This window comes from Schistocerca gregaria, chromosome 3, assembly GCF_023897955.1.
Source record: "Schistocerca gregaria isolate iqSchGreg1 chromosome 3, iqSchGreg1.2, whole genome shotgun sequence".
Taxonomy (NCBI): Eukaryota; Metazoa; Arthropoda; class Insecta; order Orthoptera; family Acrididae; genus Schistocerca; species Schistocerca gregaria.
The window spans coordinates 807538791-807559698 of NC_064922.1; the positions used below are offsets into that span (position 1 = coordinate 807538791).

The 20908-nt window shown below is 41.9% G+C and overlaps 1 protein-coding gene across 4 annotated transcripts in view; it reads left to right on the plus strand.

The window, feature by feature from the left end:
• Positions 1–20908, plus strand: part of LOC126354374 (tudor domain-containing 6-like) — a 195681-nt gene that overhangs the window by 154608 nt on the left and 20165 nt on the right. For all 4 annotated transcript variants that reach the window (XM_050003965.1, XM_050003968.1, XM_050003967.1 and 1 more), the window contains one exon: positions 7241–7405. In XM_050003965.1, the coding sequence (XP_049859922.1) occupies positions 7241–7405 (165 nt within the window). The remainder of the gene's footprint in view (positions 1–7240; positions 7406–20908) is intronic.

A 20908-nucleotide genomic window follows, 5' to 3' on the forward strand; every position in this document is an offset into this window, starting at 1 on the left:
TCCTTACCCCCACCCTGGTGCCACTCTCGTCATGCACTGATGTTGCTGCTCGCAGGGTGATTTCAGTTATCTGAGACTGCAGGTGTGTGCAAGTTGCGTTTGCATGTGCGTGTGTTGTGAGAACCTTTTTGTTTTGCCTATCTGCGACTCACCACCTGCACTATATGGTGAGTAACAACTTTCCTTCTCATAATATTGTTACATTCCATCCTGGATTATTCATTGTTTGATTTTTAATAAAACACTTATTTAAAATGGACTGAAAAGTATTGAATAACATCTGGTAGCCCCATACAGGTTCCTAATGCCATACAGAAAGTCCTGAAAATTTGTGCTTGTGAATTTTTTACGATAATACCTGTAAAATTGTAAACGGGACACACATGGCACATGCATTGGGTAATCGTAAGGAGTGTATAGAGTGAGTGTCGTTGAGGAAAATCGCAGAACTGTTTGTATTATTTGAAGTTCAATAAAAGTGTTAACAACTTAGGTGAACTATTGCTGCATTACTTATGTATTGCATGCATACTATGTTTTATATTTGTAATTTTATGAGTATTGTTGTATGTATTAAAAATTAACAAGCACAAATTTTCAGGATCATTCATATGGTATTAGGAATGTGTATGGGGCTAGGAGAAATTATCTCATACATTTTAGTCAGTTTTAAAAACATATTATATTAGAATGTTTTTCTTAAATAATTATTTTTAATTTAAATTTATTGATGCTCTGTCTCTCTCTTCCACCAGTTAACGCACAACATTAATTATTTATTTATGTATCTATTTTTGTAAATGCTGAGGTGACGTAAACATAAACTAAATATTATACTCTTAAAAAAAAATTGGTGACTTGATCTGTTGCATTTCAAGAATATTCTGCCACTTGTAGGCTGTATTTTTCCACAGAGAATACATATCATTTGTTGATTTCTTTGCTTAATATAGTTTCATAATAAGAATCATCCTTGCAGATATTGTGTATTGCATTGAATTTATCTTGAGGATCACTTCTTATTCATATGATTTCTCTCATTCATATACAGGGTAATTTTTTCTACCGTGTACAAACTCAAGGGATTGATTGATGAGGGGATACAGAACAAAAAAGGTATAATGAATTTGGAACTGCATGATGCTAGAGGCCATTTATTCAATCATACATTGTTACAGAGACTGTGGTCTAATATGTGCTGCACCATGCAGCCTCAGTTACAGTATACATGGTTTCCTCTTTGAGGGTGGTTCCATTCTTTATACATCATGCCCTAGTGCTCTCTCGTGCCAAATTGATAGGTAGTGTTGTGTCCATCCACTTCTCTTGCTGATTCACCTTGTAGTGGATGTGACACAGCATTGTACACAATGGTTCTATATTCGAATCGAGAGCTTGCCGATGTGGTGTTTACCTGCGGAAAGGCAAATGGCAACGGGCGTCAGGCAGCAAGGTTGTATCAGGAGACCTATCTCTGCTAACAACAAGCACAGCATTCAGTGTTTGCAACAGTGTTTCGCCATTTGTCTGAGATAGGGTAGTCTCAGGAAACAGGAAATCACGAAGGATGTACTCGAAATGTTTGGACACCAGACTTTGAGGAAAATGTGATTAACACTGTGGAAGGCGATAGCTGCGTCACTACCAGGCAGTTGGCCTGCCAGTACGGGGTAAGCCAGACAACCGTGTGGAATATTCTCCATGACAATTGTTACTACCCATATCTCTTGTAGCATTTGCATGGCTTACTAGTGACAGACTTTCCACATTGGGAGCAGTTGTGTCACTGGTTTCTTCACCAGGCAACCACGATTCCAGAATTTGTGTCATCCATCCTATTCACAGACGAGGCCACATTTATGTATAGAGTTATCTTAAACTTTCCTAACAGTCATCTGTGTGATAGGGTGCTGAACCTCCATGGCATGGTGACAGTGAATCATCAGCGTTGGTGCAGCTGGAATGTGCCAGCCAGGATAATTGGCGTCTGTATTTTGGGACCAGCCTTCTTCCATGTCACATAACAGGCTGGAACTATTGGCATTTCTTGTGGATTACTTTGCCTCCTGTACTGGAAGAAGGGCCATTGGTGATTCAAAGGGTTATGTGGCTGTTGCATGATGTGCTCCAGCCTCCTTCGCCGTTAGTGTCCGGATGCATCTCAATCGTGTTTTCCTTTTTCGATGGATCGGACGAGTGGATCCAGTTGTGTGGCCTGTTCTTTCACTGGATCTCAAACCGTAGTTTCTGGTTATGGGGCCACCTCAAACATACCATGTATGCAAAATCCATCCCAGATGTGGAGGCACTGTAGCAGTTTATTCTTGCTGCCTTTGACACTTTTTATATGCAACATGTGAGACAGAATATGTTACAACGCGTACGCTCGTGTGTTCAGGCACGTGGAAACCATTTTCAACATATACTGTAACTGTGGATGCATGGTACAGCACATATTAGAACACAGTCTGTGTAACAATGTACGATTGAATAAATGGTATCCAGCATGGAAACAATGCCTTTCATGACATAAGTTCATTAGACCTGTTTCGTTCCGTATGCTCTCACCGATCAATCCCTAGAGTGCGTACCTGGTGGGAAAAATCACCCTGTATATTACTCTGATTTGTATATTTATGCAGTAGTTAATGCTTCTTCATTTTCATCAGGCCTTTGGTACATCACAATCACTTGCAGTATTATTTGTTTCCATTTAAGTAGTACAAATAAACAAAATAGATTTATGAATTTCAAACTTTGCAGCTTCTTACATCAATCAAAACATAGTAGTCTTGATTATACAACCCAAGGCTACATCTAATGCTAGTCATATGTGTATTGAAATGTGTCTGCTTAGTAGTGTTAATATATAGATTAATATATAGACATGTTTTTCGTATTGTAAGCATTTGTATATCATGTAAATGGGACTGAAATGGTTAACCAGCTCAGACTTTGCCTGGATGAGTGTGAAGAAACCGTGTGACAAACCACGCTCGGGCTGGCTTTCAAAAGTGATTCGAAATGATAGAGAATCAAACCAGGATGGCTCATGCCTTCTCAAATCTGGCACACAGTGAGGAGGTGGTTTGAAGAAAAAAGCTGCTCAGTTGAATTACTTTATAACATCTTGTACCTGCGTTTAATTAAGCTGTGCGCTATGAGCACAAATATATTTCAGTTAATTAGCTTTGAGGAAAGTTGTAATTTTGCAACACTGGGTTTCCCCGGGTTGGTCGTAGCTCTGAGGGGTGTCCTGAGACATACTGGAGGGATTTCTATACTACTGTCTGACATAAACATGGACCTTTTTTTGTGTCAATGGAAATTCAATTGATTGGAAATGAATAAATTGTAGCAAACCTTAATTAAAATTCATTAAATGATGACTGGCCCACAGGTAGTTTATTTGTTTTAGTGTATTAAAAACCCAGAAGTCAGCACGCTTAGACACACACACACACACACACACACACACACACACACACACACACTTGATCGAAAATGATCTTTACTGATTTGATCACTTATATTTCAGGAGTTGAAATAGATAGAAATTTGTGATTTGCAGCATAATGTTCATGCACCTAAAACTGGTCTCTCCTCCACCCCACCCCCAATAGTTGGCACAGTGTGTGGACTGGTTGGTACAATCCAGATCTGACACCCAGATCCTTCGCAGCCCAATTACATTTTTTATTTTCTTTGTGTAGGACCTGCAGAAACTGTGAGCTCACATCAAACCAGCAACAGCACATGTTAACGAGTACATGCTAAGCCAGACGCGTACTGGAATATTGTTTCAATATCCCATGTGATACAAATGGTGCACACATTGAAGATAACCATCCACGTGCCCCCCCCCCCCCCAATCCCTCTACCTCTACCTACCCCACATCACCTGGTCTTAGTCAGGCGAATGAATGTATAGATCAGTCAACAAACACATTAAAGAGTGGTTTCAGCTGAAAGAATTAATACATGGTTCAACCGACACAAAAACGGCTGATGGTTTTTGCTTGAACAGAAAGGATTAACAATTCAGTCAAAATGCAAAGTAAACAGTGGTGTTGAATTTTTTCATTCCAGTGGTCTCACAGACTACTTTCACTCAGAAGGTGAGGAATGAATAATCATCCCACTGACATGTCAAACTACGACTCAATGATTTGACTGTTTGCATTTGGTTGCTCCTACAGACTGCTTTCATTCAAAAGCATGAATGACTATTCCAACTAACTGAGTGATTGTTTTAATTTGGTTGCCCTGTCTACATCCCCCCCCCCCCCACACCAACAACCAATCAACTAATTTGAACCCCTCTTCTCCCCCTCCCTCCCTCCCTCCCTCCTCGTCTGCCCCTCCCTCCTCGTCTGCCCCTCCCTCCTCGTCTGCCCCTCCCTCCTCGTCTGCCCCTCCCTCCTCGTCTGCCCCTCCCTCCTCGTCTGCCCCTCCCTCCTCGTCTGCCCCTCCCTCCTCGTCTGCCCCTCCCTCCTCGTCTGCCCCTCCCTCCTCGTCTGCCCCTCCCTCCTCGTCTGCCCCTCCCTCCTCGTCTGCCCCTCCCTCCTCGTCTGCCCCTCCCTCCTCGTCTGCCCCTCCCTCCTCGTCTGCCCCTCCCTCCTCGTCTGCCCCTCCCTCCTCGTCTGCCCCTCCCTCCTCGTCTGCCCCTCCCTCCTCGTCTGCCCCTCCCTCCTCGTCTGCCCCTCCCTCCTCGTCTGCCCCTCCCTCCTCGTCTGCCCCTCCCTCCTCGTCTGCCCCTCCCTCCTCGTCTGCCCCTCCCTCCTCGTCTGCCCCTCCCTCCTCGTCTGCCCCTCCCTCCTCGTCTGCCCCTCCCTCCTCGTCTGCCCCTCCCTCCTCGTCTGCCCCTCCCTCCTCGTCTGCCCCTCCCTCCTCGTCTGCCCCTCCCTCCTCGTCTGCCCCTCCCTCCTCGTCTGCCCCTCCCTCCTCGTCTGCCCCTCCCTCCTCGTCTGCCCCTCCCTCCTCGTCTGCCCCTCCCTCCTCGTCTGCCCCTCCCTCCTCGTCTGCCCCTCCCTCCTCGTCTGCCCCTCCCTCCTCGTCTGCCCCTCCCTCCTCGTCTGCCCCTCCCTACTCGTCTGCCCCTCCCTCCTCGTCTGCCCCTCCCTCCTCGTCTGCCCCTCCCTCCTCGTCTGCCCCTCCCTCCTCGTCTGCCCCTCCCTCCTCGTCTGCCCCTCCCTCCTCGTCTGCCCCCTCCCTCCTCGTCTGCCCCCTCCCTCCTCGTCTCCCCCCTCCCTCCTCGTCTCCCCCCTCCCTCCTCGTCTCCCCCCTCCCTCCTCGTCTCCCCCCTCCCTCCCTCGTCTCCCCCCTCCCTCCCTCGTCTCCCCCCTCCCTCCCTCGTCTCCCCCCTCCCTCCCTCGTCTCCCCCCTCCCTCCCTCGTCTCCCCCCTCCCTCCCTCGTCTCCCCCCTCCCTCCCTCGTCTCCCCCCTCCCTCCCTCGTCTCCCCCCTCCCTCCCTCGTCTCCCCCCCTCCCTCCCTCGTCTCCCCCCTCCCTCCCTCGTCTCCCCCCTCCCTCCCTCGTCTCCCCCCTCCCTCCCTCGTCTCCCCCCTCCCTCCCTCGTCTCCCCCCTCCCTCCCTCGTCTCCCCCCTCCCTCCCTCGTCTCCCCCCTCCCTCCCTCGTCTCCCCCCTCCCTCCCTCGTCTCCCCCCTCCCTCCCTCGTCTCCCCCCTCCCTCCCTCGTCTCCCCCCTCCCTCCCTCGTCTCCCCCCTCCCTCCCTCGTCTCCCCCCTCCCTCCCTCGTCTCCCCCCTCCCTCCCTCGTCTCCCCCCTCCCTCCCTCGTCTCCCCCCTCCCTCCCTCGTCTCCCCCCTCCCTCCCTCGTCTCCCCCCTCCCTCCCTCGTCTCCCCCATCCCTCCCTCGTCTCCCCCATCCCTCCCTCGTCTCCCCCCTCCCTCCCTCGTCTCCCCCCTCCCTCCCTCGTCTCCCCCCTCCCTCCCTCGTCTCCCCCCTCCCTCCCTCGTCTCCCCCCTCCCTCCCTCGTCTCCCCCCTCCCTCCCTCGTCTCCCCCCTCCCTCCCTCGTCTCCCCCCTCCCTCCCTCGTCTCCCCCCTCCCTCCCTCGTCTCCCCCCTCCCTCCCTCGTCTCCCCCCTCCCTCCCTCGTCTCCCCCCTCCCTCCCTCGTCTCCCCCCTCCCTCCCTCGTCTCCCCCCTCCCTCCCTCGTCTCCCCCCTCCCTCCCTCGTCTCCCCCCTCCCTCCCTCGTCTCCCCCCTCCCTCCCTCGTCTCCCCCCTCCCTCCCTCGTCTCCCCCCTCCCTCCCTCGTCTCCCCCCCTCCCTCCCTCGTCTCATCCCTCCCTCCCTCGTCTCCACCCTCCATCCTCTCCACCCTCCATCCTCCTCTTCTTTCCCCCCACCCTCTTCTTGGTTCCCCCACCCCCTTTCTTCACTTCCCCTCCCCACCGCCCCCTCTCTTGTGTTCCCTTCTTCTCCCCCCGCCCCCCACTCCGTCTCTTCCTCTCAACTCTCCCCATATTTATAAACCCCTCTCCCTTTCTCCATCATCATCATCATCATCATCATCATCATCTTTTCTCCCCCTCTTCTCCTTCCACATCCCGTTTTGCTCTACCCTTTGTACTATTATTGTTTTGTTTGTGCTCCTAGGAGTAATCTGTCCAAAGTGCTATTACCCACCATTTATACTTCTCTTCCGTGTCCGTACCTTCATGAGCTCAGGCAACAGCTTTCACTAATTATTAATAATCCTTGTCCATGGGAGTATACCTATAGTACTCTGTGAGCTTGTGCTTGTACTTGCTCTTGTGTGTGTGTGTGTGGGGGGGGGGGGGGGGGGGGGGGGGGCTGTGCGTGTAGTTTTTTTCTGCTATATAAAGAGCTAGTGCTTGAAAGACACTGTTTCCTGTTACGTGTTTCTGTGCTCCTCACACTGATTTGCTATAGATGAATGGTTAGCTTTCTCTTATTGTAGGTGTAGTTCCATCCAGGAATTTGCATTGTTTCTATCCATACATGAACAGAAGTGTGACAAATGTAATGAAAGTGAACATGATTAGAAAAGAACAAAAAATACTGTTCGCTAATCACTAGTGCTATAATTAGGAGATATTTGCTCTATAAATATCTTGCATCAGGTGTGCCATCAATAAATGGTAAACCTTTTTCCTGTATGTTAGATTGACAAAATTTAATCTGTTTCATAGTCAGATTGTGTATTTGTGCAGTTTTTCTGAGCATATTTGTATGACACATTTTTCTGCTATTCCAGACTGCAGGCAAACTACCTTCTAGCATGCTGCAACAAGGAAAAATGTGCTTAGCAACACCAGATGGAGTGTGTTGGTATCGTGCTATTATAATGGAAATCCATCAGGATCATGTGACAAATAATTTTATTGATTTTGGAGATACAGCTGAAGTACCTATGGAAAGGGTGAGATAAAAAATTAAAGTCATGGTTAATGTAATCCTACATTTGGACATTTTGCCAACATTTTCATTTTATCTTTTTAGCAGTTTTTTTAAAATAGTAACATGTAAAAGAGCTAGTGGAAACAGTGATCACATTCACTAAACAATCCTTTTTTATAAATTTGGGCATTATCCTTGTTTTTAATATAATGTGTAGATTTTTTGTAGACTACAGCTGCCACTAGATGTGCTAAAAATCAGTAATCTGTTTTTTTAAATGTATAATTATATATAAGTTCTAATTACCATTATGGACATGTAATATAATTTGACAGATAAAAGAATCTACTCACAATGTGGTAGCTGGAGAAAACACAAATAGAAGTTGATGAAATGTGCAGTCTTTCAGAGCCAGTGGATCATCCTTCTGTCATCTGTAGTGTTTTTATAAACATGGCCAGTAAATACAATTGGTGTGTGCCGACAACTACAAATTGATAAGAGATATATGTAGCTGATGATGCGCTTTTCAGTGTGAAGCACGCTGAATACAAAAATAGATTAAGAAGATTGGAAACCTAACCTAACCCAACCCAACCCTCTCCTGTAGCAAAGAATCGGAGTGTTACAGTGAGCCTGTCTTCTGCAGATGTAGCAGTTCATGTAGCAGTTCGTAAGTGAATACTGTGCTTTGTGATATGAGGATACACTTCATTAAGCACATACAGAAATGTATGCTCATCCATTCTTACGTAATTGATTTACGACTTGACGTCCTCCACTATAAGCTCACGTAACAAGTTTTGTTGAATGCTTTTATCGTGTCGTCGCAGAACTCACCGCTTCACCCAGGTATGTCCCTCCCCCGCCCGCATCTCTTCCACATGTGCACACAGTGCAACAGTGCAATTGTGTTACATGCAACTGCTGCGGTTAATAACAAGTTGTTTTTGTCAGCCATCTTGAACTTTGACGAAAAATATGATGACAGTGTAATACCCCTTCTAGTGCTACGTCAAAGATTTTTGTCAAATATATTTGATGGAATATTTGATCGTATCTTTGATCAAATCTTTGACAAAGGAATCTGATAGTGTAATACCGGCCTTAGCGATTCTGCACTTCCTGTCAATCTCATTTTTTTAAACGTTTGTATTCCCTTTCACCTGCTTCATTTGTTGCATTTTAAATTTCTTCCTTTCATCAATTAAAACAAAAAGAGTCACAGACAGGCACAAAAAAACTGTTACACATTGAGCTTTCGGCTTAGTATTTAACGAAGCTCAATGTGCAACAGTTTTTATGTTATACCAGTGTGCAACTCAATGTGTCCTCTTTACAGAGAGTAAGAATCTATCCTTTCTATAATACTATTGTTATTGCACCCTAACCTTTCAATTGTTTTGTCAAAAATAAATTAACATATTCAGTAACTCTGGTTTGCCATCTGATGAGCTTGTCCGTTTTCGTGCTTTGAGAGAAAAACAGTTGCTCTTTCTCTTATTTTTTCCATCTGCAACAGGCATTTTCCTCTTAGTTCTCACACTAATTTTACACTGTGCATAATGAGTGTGTATAAACAAAAAAAAATTAACATCATTGTCTGTGTTTGGTGCAACACAGTTACTGGAAATGTAAAGAGCAATAATCTGTCTTATGAAAACGGATTAGAATAAAGTTCATCAGAAGTGTAAGGCTTAAATGTGGCATAGGTACAATAGAAGTCAGATTTAAATTGGCATTCATGTGACACAAGTGCAAATATATGTGGAAAAAATTGGGTATAATTTATTTTATACTGAAAATTTGTCCTGTGTGTTTAAGACAGTGCTTATTCATATGTAGAGGTTCAGAATGATATTTTGGTGAGGCTGGTTCTCAAACAGCCTGCTAAATGGAGAGGAGGACGGCATATTAACAAACTCAGTCCTTTGCAAATGCAATTAGACTAATGCTAAAATTTGTTTGCCATGAGTGAGAAGTGTATGACTTGCTATAAGATTGTTCTGGGGTGTGGTGTGAGGGGTGTTGCAGTTTCTTCCATGTGGGTGACTGTAGCGGCTCGGGACTTGGGGAAAGAAACAAGATTCACTGGTGTAGGGTTTGCTGTAGAAAGGGTGGGGGAATAAAAGTGGGAAGTGACAACAGGTCATAGAAGAAATAGGAATAAGACATTCTCAGACAGATTTGTTGTCAATGTGGAAAATGAGTTTGATTTGTTGTCGCAGTTGGAAACTTATGAGCCACAAGTACATTTAGGAGTAGGCAGGACACAACAAACTTTCAAAAAGTGTTTGAAAAGTAAGAAGTCAGAAAATGTTGTGAAAAAATGAACTAGGTTCAGGTTACCAGGTCACAAGTTCTTTTAAACTTAGTGTAAGTCTGGGTCAGGTGATATAGGATGTAGGTTCACATTGCAAAGACTTCACAAAGGAAGACAACCATGGTAATAGTAGGTGGGGCTAGCAACAGCATAGATAGGAACCCTAATTATTCAGTTGAGTGTGACCTGGTAAAGATAGCTTCTGCAGTGGGACATACTGGTATTGGGCTTGTGTCTGTTCTGAGCCACCATGACTGGCTTCATTTAAACACTTCTGTTAGGAGAGCTAATTTAGAGGTGGAATAGCTGCTTGGATCAGGTATGGAGTCTCATATTGATGTGGCTCCTGTTGACTCAGTCAGCAGGTGGGACTATACTAGGCATGGCCTTCACCTTAACAGTAAAGGGAAGGGAAAACTGTGTGGGCTAACAGCAAATAACTTGGGGGGGGGGGGGGGGGGGCACTGTCGCAAGTGGTAAAGTACCAGTGGTTACAAGTGACAGAACAGCAGTTCTTTAGGGTAGGGAGGGCAGAAACAAAATATGTTCAGAGACAAGGTAAAAATGACATTTACATTGATAAAACAGGCAGCCAGATAGCAAATTTTGATGTACACAATTCATGCAGAAGGCTCTGATTGAAACTAGAGATACTAAAAAATTGACAGGAGCATTAGGTTCATCCAGTTGTAATTCTGCCAGTGCACAAAATGAGTTATCCTTATGGAATCACAATATCCGAGGACTAAGGTGTAAGCTTAATGAGTGTGAAGAACTAGAGTTGAGTGAATCAGTTGATATAATCTTCCTCTCTGAACGTCATCTGACCACTAGTATAGATATGTTAAATGTTGCAGGATTCAAGTTAGCTTCTTACTCCTGTAGAGAAACTATGGCAACAAGAGGAGTTGCCACATTTATCAGAAACTGTTTTGATTTCAAGAATATTGATAGTAATAACTTTTACTCATATTGGCATTTAGAAGCTTGTGCAACAGAAGTAGTATTTCATGATAAGTCCATTATAATAGTAGGTATATACAGATCAACTTCAGGAAATTTTAATATCTTCATAAAAAAATCTGGAAACTCCGTTGTCCCATCCCACAGTAAAAAAACAAGGAATCGGTGAACAATTATTGCATTCAGTAACAGTATCATTCAATTTAGTTCCCACTATGAAATTTGCAACTAGGATATGTAAATGCTCCGAGACTTCTTTAGATAATATTTTTGTACACAAATCTAGGGAAAAAGCCTCTTCACAAAACCAATAGTAAATGGGCTACCTGATCACAACATGCAGCGTCTTGTTGTGTTAAATGTTGAAACTTCTCAGATTAAAAAAATCTATTAAATTTGAGCACAGGAAGGTAATAAGTAAGCCAAAAATTGAGAAATTCAGGAAATTACTCAAAGACATGAACTGGGTAGATGTTTAGAATACTTCAGACTCAAATGGAAGATACAAAGCATTCATTAATAAAGTTACTTCCACTTTAGAAATATTTTTTTCCCTCAAGGTACCTCAAAATCACACAGAAGTCAAAAAATAAAACGTGAATTACTCAAGGAATAAAGATATCATGTGGGACAAACAGGAGACTGTATCTACTATCTAGGAGCAGTTCTGATGTTAGCTTTGTAATGCGTTAAAAAGAATACTGCAAAATATTGAAACAAATAATCCAGAAATCGAAGCAGCTTTATTATGAGAAAAAGATAATTCAGGGTGTATACGACCCGGGACAACCGGGAAATCTGGGAAAGACCCGTGAATTTTTTCATCCGGGAGAAAACCGGGAAAAACCCGAGAATTTTTCGGAATTCCGGGAATTTTCGTTGTTTTAGCTTTCAGATAAATTTTTGTAATTTTGACTGCAGAATTGATTTTCTAGCAAATAATGTTATTGTATCCTGCTACTGGGGAATGATGTTGCAGCAATAAAATATAAACGAGAGGGAGAAAAATAAAACTTTAAATAAAACTTTAGTGGAAAAGGAAATGTGCAATTTACAAAAAGCACGCACAAGCGTCTGCAAATAGCAAAAATATGTCAAAGGCTGTAGGGCGCAGACTGTAATTCTTCATAACAATAAACTGCTTACTGTGAGCATGACGTCCCAACTGTTCACATTAGGTTCGTTTCACAAATTGCCAGCGGTCTGTTGCGCATGTGCGTTTGACTCGCGTATAAGCAGTACCTTCTCCCGCTTCCCGCTACTTGTAGTTTGGCTGTTAGCTGTATCAGTAGTAGCTGCAAGCAGCCAGATGCAAACGAGAAAAACTTTTATCGCGCGCCCTAGCTACGAGATTCGCGCTTGCACAGAGTTGTCTGAGTTGTAGTGGGGAGGGGGTTAACCTCCACGTGACCTGTGTTTACGTTAAGTGATTTCGCTGCTTCCCTTCGTGTACAGCTCCCACGTCAAATGAAAACAAAACGGATTTCTGTGGCCGGGGGCTATCAAGTGAATTAAAATACATTCACATAATTACGGAGGGCAAAAATATATTATTAATTTCAGTTTTCTGATTTTATTTTATTTCCAAGTTTGTCAAGCATTAATCGCCTTGCATAACAATTAAGTTATTTTTGCAAGTTTGCTAAAGAAATTTGACTTGATTAATCTTTCCGCTGAGGTGATCATTTTATTTGAAACGAAGTGTTTCATTCTACAGTATTGGCTAGTTCCAACTGTTCGCTGAATTTCAAGTGCACGTTATCATCTTTTGCCATGTATGGCATTATGCCATAATAAAGAACCAAAAATGAGATCATAGAGTACTGGTACTCCAAGAAAGTTTACATCCCAAAAACCACACTGAAAAGCTTAATATCAGATGGGAACTACTTCATTGTGAATCTGGATAAAGCCAATTTGCACTCCAAGCTGAATTATGCATTTTAGTATGGTTTACGAAATTCCCATGCTCTTTGGAGTATCCTCTGATGCCCTGTTCCTCTTATGGTGTAGTGTAAGCTCTCTTAGTGCTTTATACATACAAACATGTAGGCTTCCTACACCACTGCAGTTGCACACGCACAATAAGCCTTGTTTTCTGGTGCTGTCTGGCAACTGGTAAATCGAACCTATTTCTAACAGTCTCTGGATAATTTTGCGAACGGTGGTTAGAAAAGCGTTACATTCAAAGTAAATTCCTTTTTACGCAATATGAATTATGTTATGTGTGAGAAAGGGGGATGGATTTCTAAATCACAGAGCGTTCGAAACTGAACAGTTTGAGGACCAGCCACTTACAAAAATTTCGAGCCGCGAGACACTTATGTCATAATTTTAAATTTACTGGCACATTGTGTGATGTATCTTAAAGTATAACACATGCTAAAAATATCAATATTACTCTTGAAAGCTTAGCTTCTGTTGTTGCATGTTAATCTTAGAGACCAATATTATATGTGAAAGCTTAGCTTTTCTTGTAGATATACTGCAGTTGCACACATTAATGTAAACCATTAACTTTTCCTCTTGTGTGTTCGCGCTATGTAACCAGTGATCTTGTTATTGGCTGACTATAACACGTATCCTATGCTCTGAGTAGCTGCTGTCATCGGCTGGCGAGATCTCGTGGTTTGAGATATGACTCGCTTACAAAAGGACATCCCAACCTCTGTTTCAACGCTCCAGAAACTAATGAGCTGTATTTGATGCAATTCGAATTTATACTTTCGTAAAAATATGCAGCGTATAATGTTGCTGCAAATCAAAGGTCTTTCCAAAACTTCTTCACCCCGTCTTTTCTTTTATTTTTCCGGGAAGTTCTACACGATTGTATAAAACATTAACCATTCAAAGGACTGATAAGTTTTTCAGTTCTGAGGGAAAATCTACGGAAAACCTACTGTCACCTAGCACAGAAAAAGTGTATTTTCTCCCGGGAAAAAGCATATTTTTTAAACGGGATATCCGGGAGAAGTCCAGGAATAATCCGGAAAATTTTTTTCCTTGTCCCCGTATACACCCTGTAATTACATCGGGTTAAAAAGTAAAAACTGTATGGATATAGTGAAGATAGACAGGTGGGACCAAAAAAGGTAGAGGAAAAGGTAGTTCTAAAAATAAATGAGACTTTGGTGACAAGTGCTTGTATTGTTACAAACCTTTTAAACATTTACTTCATTTCCGTTACTGAGAGCTTGGCATTAACAGGTTCGGTGAACAGTACAATGGAATATTTTATTTACATCTCAAGTTCCGTAGGACCAAATTGAGTCGCCTAGCGACAGAAGCCTTCCGATCTAGCCCCTTGAACAGGCTCCTTGTGGAAGCTGGCATTCCTCCATTGTGGCTCCGGTGGCCACTATTGCTCACAAATTATATTGCCTACATCCATAGTTCACATTGCCATCCAAATTACCGTCTTCTTTTCCCCAACACGGCAGTCTATCTCCTGCAACAGCGGCCCAGAACTGGGAATCCCTTCACCGTCTTATGTCTGGTCACTTCTTCATGAACTCGACGCTTTCCCTTTACCACCTTTCTGCAGGCCTACTTCCATACATCTCTATGGACCATACCTCAACCACAGCTACAGCTGGACCTTTTGCAAGGCCCCAAAGGCTCAGTTCCACCTGAGGCCCTCGTCGGCATTTTATCTCTCTTCTTGGCGAGTTTGAGGGCTCAGAAATAATCTACACCAATGGATCACTTGTTGACGGTCTTGTTGGCTATGCTTATGCTCACATTGACCATACTGAATAACACTCCTTTCTGGATGGCTGCAGCATTTTCACTGCAGAGTTGGTTGCCATCTACCATGCTCTTGATGATATCTGCTCCTGCTCTGGTTAGTCCTTCATCATTTGTAGTGACTCCTTAAGCAGCCTACAAGCTCTCAACCAGTGCTTCTTTATGCCCTCTGAACCAGTGGACGCTCAGTGACCTTCATTTGCACCCCAGAACATATTGGGATACCGGGCAATGAACTTATTGACTGCCTGGCCAAACAGGCCACCAGTAAGGTAAACCATCTCTGGAGATTGGCCTACTGGAGACCGATTTGCAAGTGGTCTTCCTCCGCAAAGCTTTCGCGAACTGGGATACTGAATGGCGCACCCTGAGTACACCAAATAAACCCCTTGTTATCCAGGAGACAACAAATGCGTGGCGGTGATCCATGCGAGTCACTTGCAGGGAATCTGTTGCCCTTTGCCGGTTCCGCATTGACCATACATGACTGACACATGGTTACCTCCTCCGTCGCAAGGCGCCACCTTGGTGTCGCTGTGGCTCCATTCTGACTGTCATCCACATCTTGCTGGACTGCCCACTTTTAGCCGCTCTTGAGGTGGACTTTCCCAGCACTCTACCTTCGATGTTGGGCGACAGTGCCTCAGCAGCTTTAGTTTTACGTTTTATTTGTGAGGGAGGGTTTGATCATTTGATCTAAGTTTCAGCACAAGTCCTTTGTCCCTCTGTGTCCTCCACCCCATTACTTTTAGAGAGGTTTTAATGTGCTGCAGAGTGGCTGGATTTTTCTTTTTATTCTTGTGGTCAGCCAGCCATGGTAATCTGCTTTCTTGTTTTGGTCTCTTCTACATTTTTTCTTGCATCAGTCTGTGGTTTTCTTGTTCTCCTTTGTTCTTTGTAGTGTTTGTTGCCTTTCTGTCGTTCTTGTCATATTTCCTTCATTACAGTATTGTGCTCTCCGTTTCATTTGTTTTCTTCTTTCCCCTGTATGATTGTTTTAACAGGAGCAGTTTGGTCCCTTTCCCCCCCTTTTAAACCAACCAGCCAACCAACCAAATTGAGGAACAAATCTCCAAGGTCATGTAACTTGTCAGTACATGAAATTACAACATAACAGTAATAATAGACAAAAATAAAATGTCTATGAATCCAGAAAAAGTCAACCCGTAAGTTTAAATAAATGCAGTCAACAATATAACATAAGAATTAGCCTAATTTTTCAAAGAACTCCTCAACAGAATGGGAGGAGTGACACATTAGGAAAATCTTTGTTTTCAATTTGAAAGCATGTGGATTACTGTTAAGATTTTTGAATTCTTGTGGTAGCTTATTAAAAATGGATGCAGCAGTATACTGCGTGCACACATTTTTGCACAAGCGCTAAGAAAGTCTGATCCAAATGCAGGCTGGATATTACCCAGATTAGTGAACAGGGGTCCACAAGAGGTTCATGAACTATTACTTGAATTGCTTGTTTCTGAGCCAAAAATAACCTTTTAGAATGGGAAGAGTTACCCCAAAATATAATACCACACAATATAAGTGAATGAACATAGCAGCAGACTAGACTAATTTTCATGTCGAATGATCACTTACTTCAGATACTGTTAGAATAGTAAAAATGGCAGCATTAAGTCTTTGAACAAGATCCTGAACATGGGCTTTCCATGACAGTTTAGTATCTATCCGAACACCTAGAAATTTGAAGTGTTCAGTTTCACTAATCATATGCCCATTCTGTGAAACCAGTCTCTGAGACCAATCTTTAAAAATAATTTGAGTAAAATGGAAATGACACTCACATCTTCCAAAGAAGTAGCATCCATCATAAAATCCTTAAAATCTAATTATTCTAGTGGGAATGATAACATACCAACAAAGTTAATCAAAGAGTGCTCATGCTAGTTGAGATCTATCTTAAGTTGTTTGTGTAATCAACCTCGTATCTTTGGAACATTTCCGGACTGGCTAAAATATGCTGAAGTTAAGCCACTTTACAAGAAGAGGAATAAAGAGATGCCGTCAAACTGACCAATTTCACTTTTTCTTGATTTCTTGATGCAATAATTTACCAACAGCCGTATGTATTGTAGAAATTTATTTTATAAACTACTTATGTGCTACCAGTTTCGGCTTTACATTGATGCCATCTTTCACTTTTGCCAGCTTTCTCAAAAATATTTCAAAAGGTTGTGTTAAAGCATCTCCTCATTCATCTGACTGCAAATAATATATTGTCCAAGCCGCAGTTTGGATCTCTTTAAGGTTTCTGATATAGAGAAAGCTATTTACAATCACAGTGAGAATATACTTAATTCATTAGATAATAAACTAGAGGCTTCTGGCATTTTCTGTGACCTCCCAAAAACATTAGACTGTGTGAATCACACCATTCTCTTAAGTAAGTTAGAATATTCTGGTGTCACCTGTAGTGCTGTGAAATGGTTTGAGTCTTATCTAACAGGAAACAAAGGATGTCGTTGCGAAATATCTGTGCAGTAAGCAGTCAGTCCTCATCAGATTGGGTCAGTCTTGGGTACATTGCTTCTTCTTGTATTCATTAATGATCTCTCGTCTGTTGCATTGCCAGATGCTAAGTTCATTTTGTTTGCTGATGATACAAACATTGCAATAAGTAGTAAGTCAAATACAGATTTAGAAAGGGCTACTAATCAAATTTTCCCTGCCGTTAATAGATAGTGTGAAGCCAATTCACTGTCGTTAAAGACAGTGAAAAGACTCATCATATTCAGTTCAGAACCTGTAAGAGATTTCCTTCCAGCATGTGTATAAAATATGAAGACATGCAGATCAAAGAGGTTGACAGTGTTCTGGGATTGCAACTCGATAATAAATTCAGTTGTGAAGGACATACCACAGAATAGCTTAAGCACTTAAACAAGTGTGTATTTGCAGTGAGAATGATGTCAGCTGTAGGAGATATAAATATAAAAATACTTCCGTATTTTTCTTACTTTCATTCTATTACGCCATACGGGATCATATTCTGGGGTAATTCATCAAACCGAGCAAAAGTTTTTAGTGTGCAAAAGCGTGTAATAAGAATCATTTGTGCTGTAAATTCTAGAACATCATGTAGAAACCTGTTCAAGGAACTTTGTATTCTAACCACTGCTTCGCAGTTTATTTATTCCCTAATGAAGTTTGTTGCAAGTAATACATCTCTATTTCCAACCAATAGCTCAATATACAGAATCAATACAAGGAATATGAACAGTATACATAAAGACCCAAAATTACTTACCTTGGCCCAAAAAGGGCTGCAGTATTTAGGAACACACATTCTCAATAAATTTCCAGCAGCCATTAAAAATGTGGTTTCAGATAAAGCACAATTTGAACAGAGTTCGAAAGACTTTTTGATAGGCAACTCCTCCTACTCTATAGATGAATATCTTAACAGAGATTATTAAGCCAGCTTAATTAAAAATGTCTGTTACATTTCAGTTTTGACAGCACTTGGTCACAACAGTCAAGATTAGGTATTTTGTGTATGATAAATTTATTTGTACTGCATAACAACGTTTTTTTTTCTAACAGCATATTAATTCTGTAAACATTAGCTATTCCAGTTTACTGTGTTGTATTCATCTATTTTGACAGTCTTCTGACAAATGGTCAGGGCAGAAAGTATTATATTCAAATGTTTTTAGTTTTTTATGTTATACGTTCTGACATGTTCCACACCCACGAGAATCATCTTATTTTCTGGGTCTATGGAATGAAAACTGAATCTAATCTAGGCTAGTTTTAAGAGGTTAAGGTGCTAGGTATCATAATTGAATATCCTTATGTCCAGAATATAAATGAACAGTTTGTTGCACTTTTATTACTGTTGTCATCAATATTGTCATGACCTTTTAGTCACCTGAAATATCAGTAAACTCCGAACTTTTGTATAAAACATAGTTTACAAGTTTTGTATTAGGCACCTCTTCTGAAATGCAGTACTGCCTATCGGTCATTTCCCGAAGGGAGAGCAAAATTTTAAATTGCAATAACACAACTCCTAGACTACACAGAAAGAAGCAAATACCATGCCAGAGCCACATTCGACCCTACATTCACACTTTGTTGGCTTATTTAGTGTGCTGTATAACTACTCAAGCTAAAATCCTCAATTGATGGGAAGGGCAGGTCGCACTAGCATGTCAAATGATGCAAGAACATGATGCCACTGTGATGTGTAGCGCTCAGATTTGAATGTTTTAACCTTACATATCGTAGAAATGGGTAGATAAGACTTACACAGTAAAGGTAGGGGTAAAGTCTTTTGCAGAAAAACACAGTTTTTTTCAATATATTTTCAGAATTAACACCAAGGAAAAACAATGTGAAGCTGCACCTTTTAAGAAAAAGCTCAATAATTAAATTTACACACTGCACTGAAATCGAGATTGCATGTGGTGCAATGTTGTTTGTCCGCATAATTCAATAATGTGTCAGCACACTGCTGCATCGGGGACACTTGAGTCAACTTACTTCTATATGTTGGAAGGTGTAAGAGATATAATCAGTACTGTACTCAACACTGTATGTGACACATTGTAGCTTTGAGAATATGTCCACATATTGCTGCATTGGGACAAACCCACCTAGCCTTTAGTTGAAATACCATTTGACATTAGAGAGATATATTTTCACAAGTGCCAAACTTTTCAAAAACAAAGTAAGAACAGGTTTTTTATCGTTTGTTATCTACCAGTCTTCTTCCCTCAAAATTTCAAATTGAAATTTAGTTTACTGAAATGCATATGTTATTCAATTGAAGTTGACATCATTATTATCCAGTTACCACCATCTTCTTAGTGTTTGTTTCTTTTCATTTTATGTAAGCCATGTCACATTTCATTCAACACAATCTTTCTGCACTACTGTACTAGCATCACTAAGCAAAAGGACATTCAAGAGTGTCAGCAGTTAATTTCCTTTGTGACAAGTAGTGCAGTGGGCAGCGAACAGCTTTAATCTAAACTTGTGTGAGGCTTTAGTGTTGGCTGATGTGCCTTAGAATGTGCTAAAGGCTTCCTGGTGAGTACCAGTGGCCGCTGTGTACCAGATAAATTGATACTGTGCAAAAATTGCTTGAAACAAGTATATGAAAATGCTATTGTTGATACTAAAACACATTGGTGACCACTGTATTCAGCTTTCAGCTGACAAGGGTATCGACAGTTGTGGCACAGCTATAGCTAATGCCACGGTGGCCAAATTTGGTAGTAAGGTATCATCCAACTAGTTAGTGGTCCAATTAACAATACCTTGAAAACAGCTACTTTCCTTTTTGATGAAAATTCCATAAAACAGGTAATGTAATGAATCCAGATGCACCTAATTTGTGAGCACAGCCAGAGATCCATAAAGAAAACTATCTGGCAAGGCCAACTGTTACTTATAGAGAGATCCCAGAATATAGATAAAGTACCAGATTGAATAAATTTTGGTTAAAAAATACACCATTGAATAAATTTTGGTTAGAAAATATACCATTGAATAAATTTTGGTTAAAAAAATATAGCTTTGAACAACAGTATTCCTTGCTGAACACTCATGATGACATAAATAAAACCGAATGTGCCCAGATCCCAGGAGGTTTTAAGTGTGTGTTTTTAGACATGACAGACATGTACCCGTGTTCAGATAGGTGAAAGTTGTAAGAAAGAATTTTGTAAAACACCAATGTCTGACACCAGGTGAAATAGATAATTTTGTAAGGTTACATTAGGAGGCGAAAATTTAGTAGTCATGGGTGACTGGAATTCGAGAGTAGGAAAAGGGAGAGAAGGAAACATAGTGGGTGAATATGGATTGGGGGAGAGAAATGAAAGAGGAAGCCGTCTGGTACAATTTTGCACAGGGTATAACTTAATCATAGCTAACACTTGGTTCAAGAATCATAAAAGAAGGTTGTATACATGGAAGAATCCTGGAGATACTAAAAGGTATCAGATAGATTATATAATGGTAAGACAGAGATTTAGGAACCAGGTATTAAATTGTAAGACATTTCCAGGGGCAGATGTGGACTCTGGCTACAATCTATTGGTTATGAACTGTAGATTAAAACTGAAGAAACTGCAAAAAGATGGAATTTAAGGAGATGGGACCTGGATAAACTGACTAAACCAGAGGTTATACAGTGTTTCAGGGAGAGCATAAGGGAACAATTGACAGGAATGGGGGAAGGAAATACAGTAGACGAAGAATGGGTAGCTCTGAGGGTTGAAGTAATGAAGGCAGCAGAGGATAAAGTAGGTAAAAAGAGGGCTGGTAGAAATCCTTGGGTAACATAAGAAATATTGAATTTAATTGATGAAAGGAGAAAATAAAAAACCATAGCAAATGAAGCAGGCAAAAGGGAATACACACGTCTCAAAAATGAGATCGACAGGAAGTGCAAAATGGCTAAGCTGGGATGGCTAGAGGACAAATGTAAGGATGCAGAGGCTTATCTCATTAGGGGTAAGATAG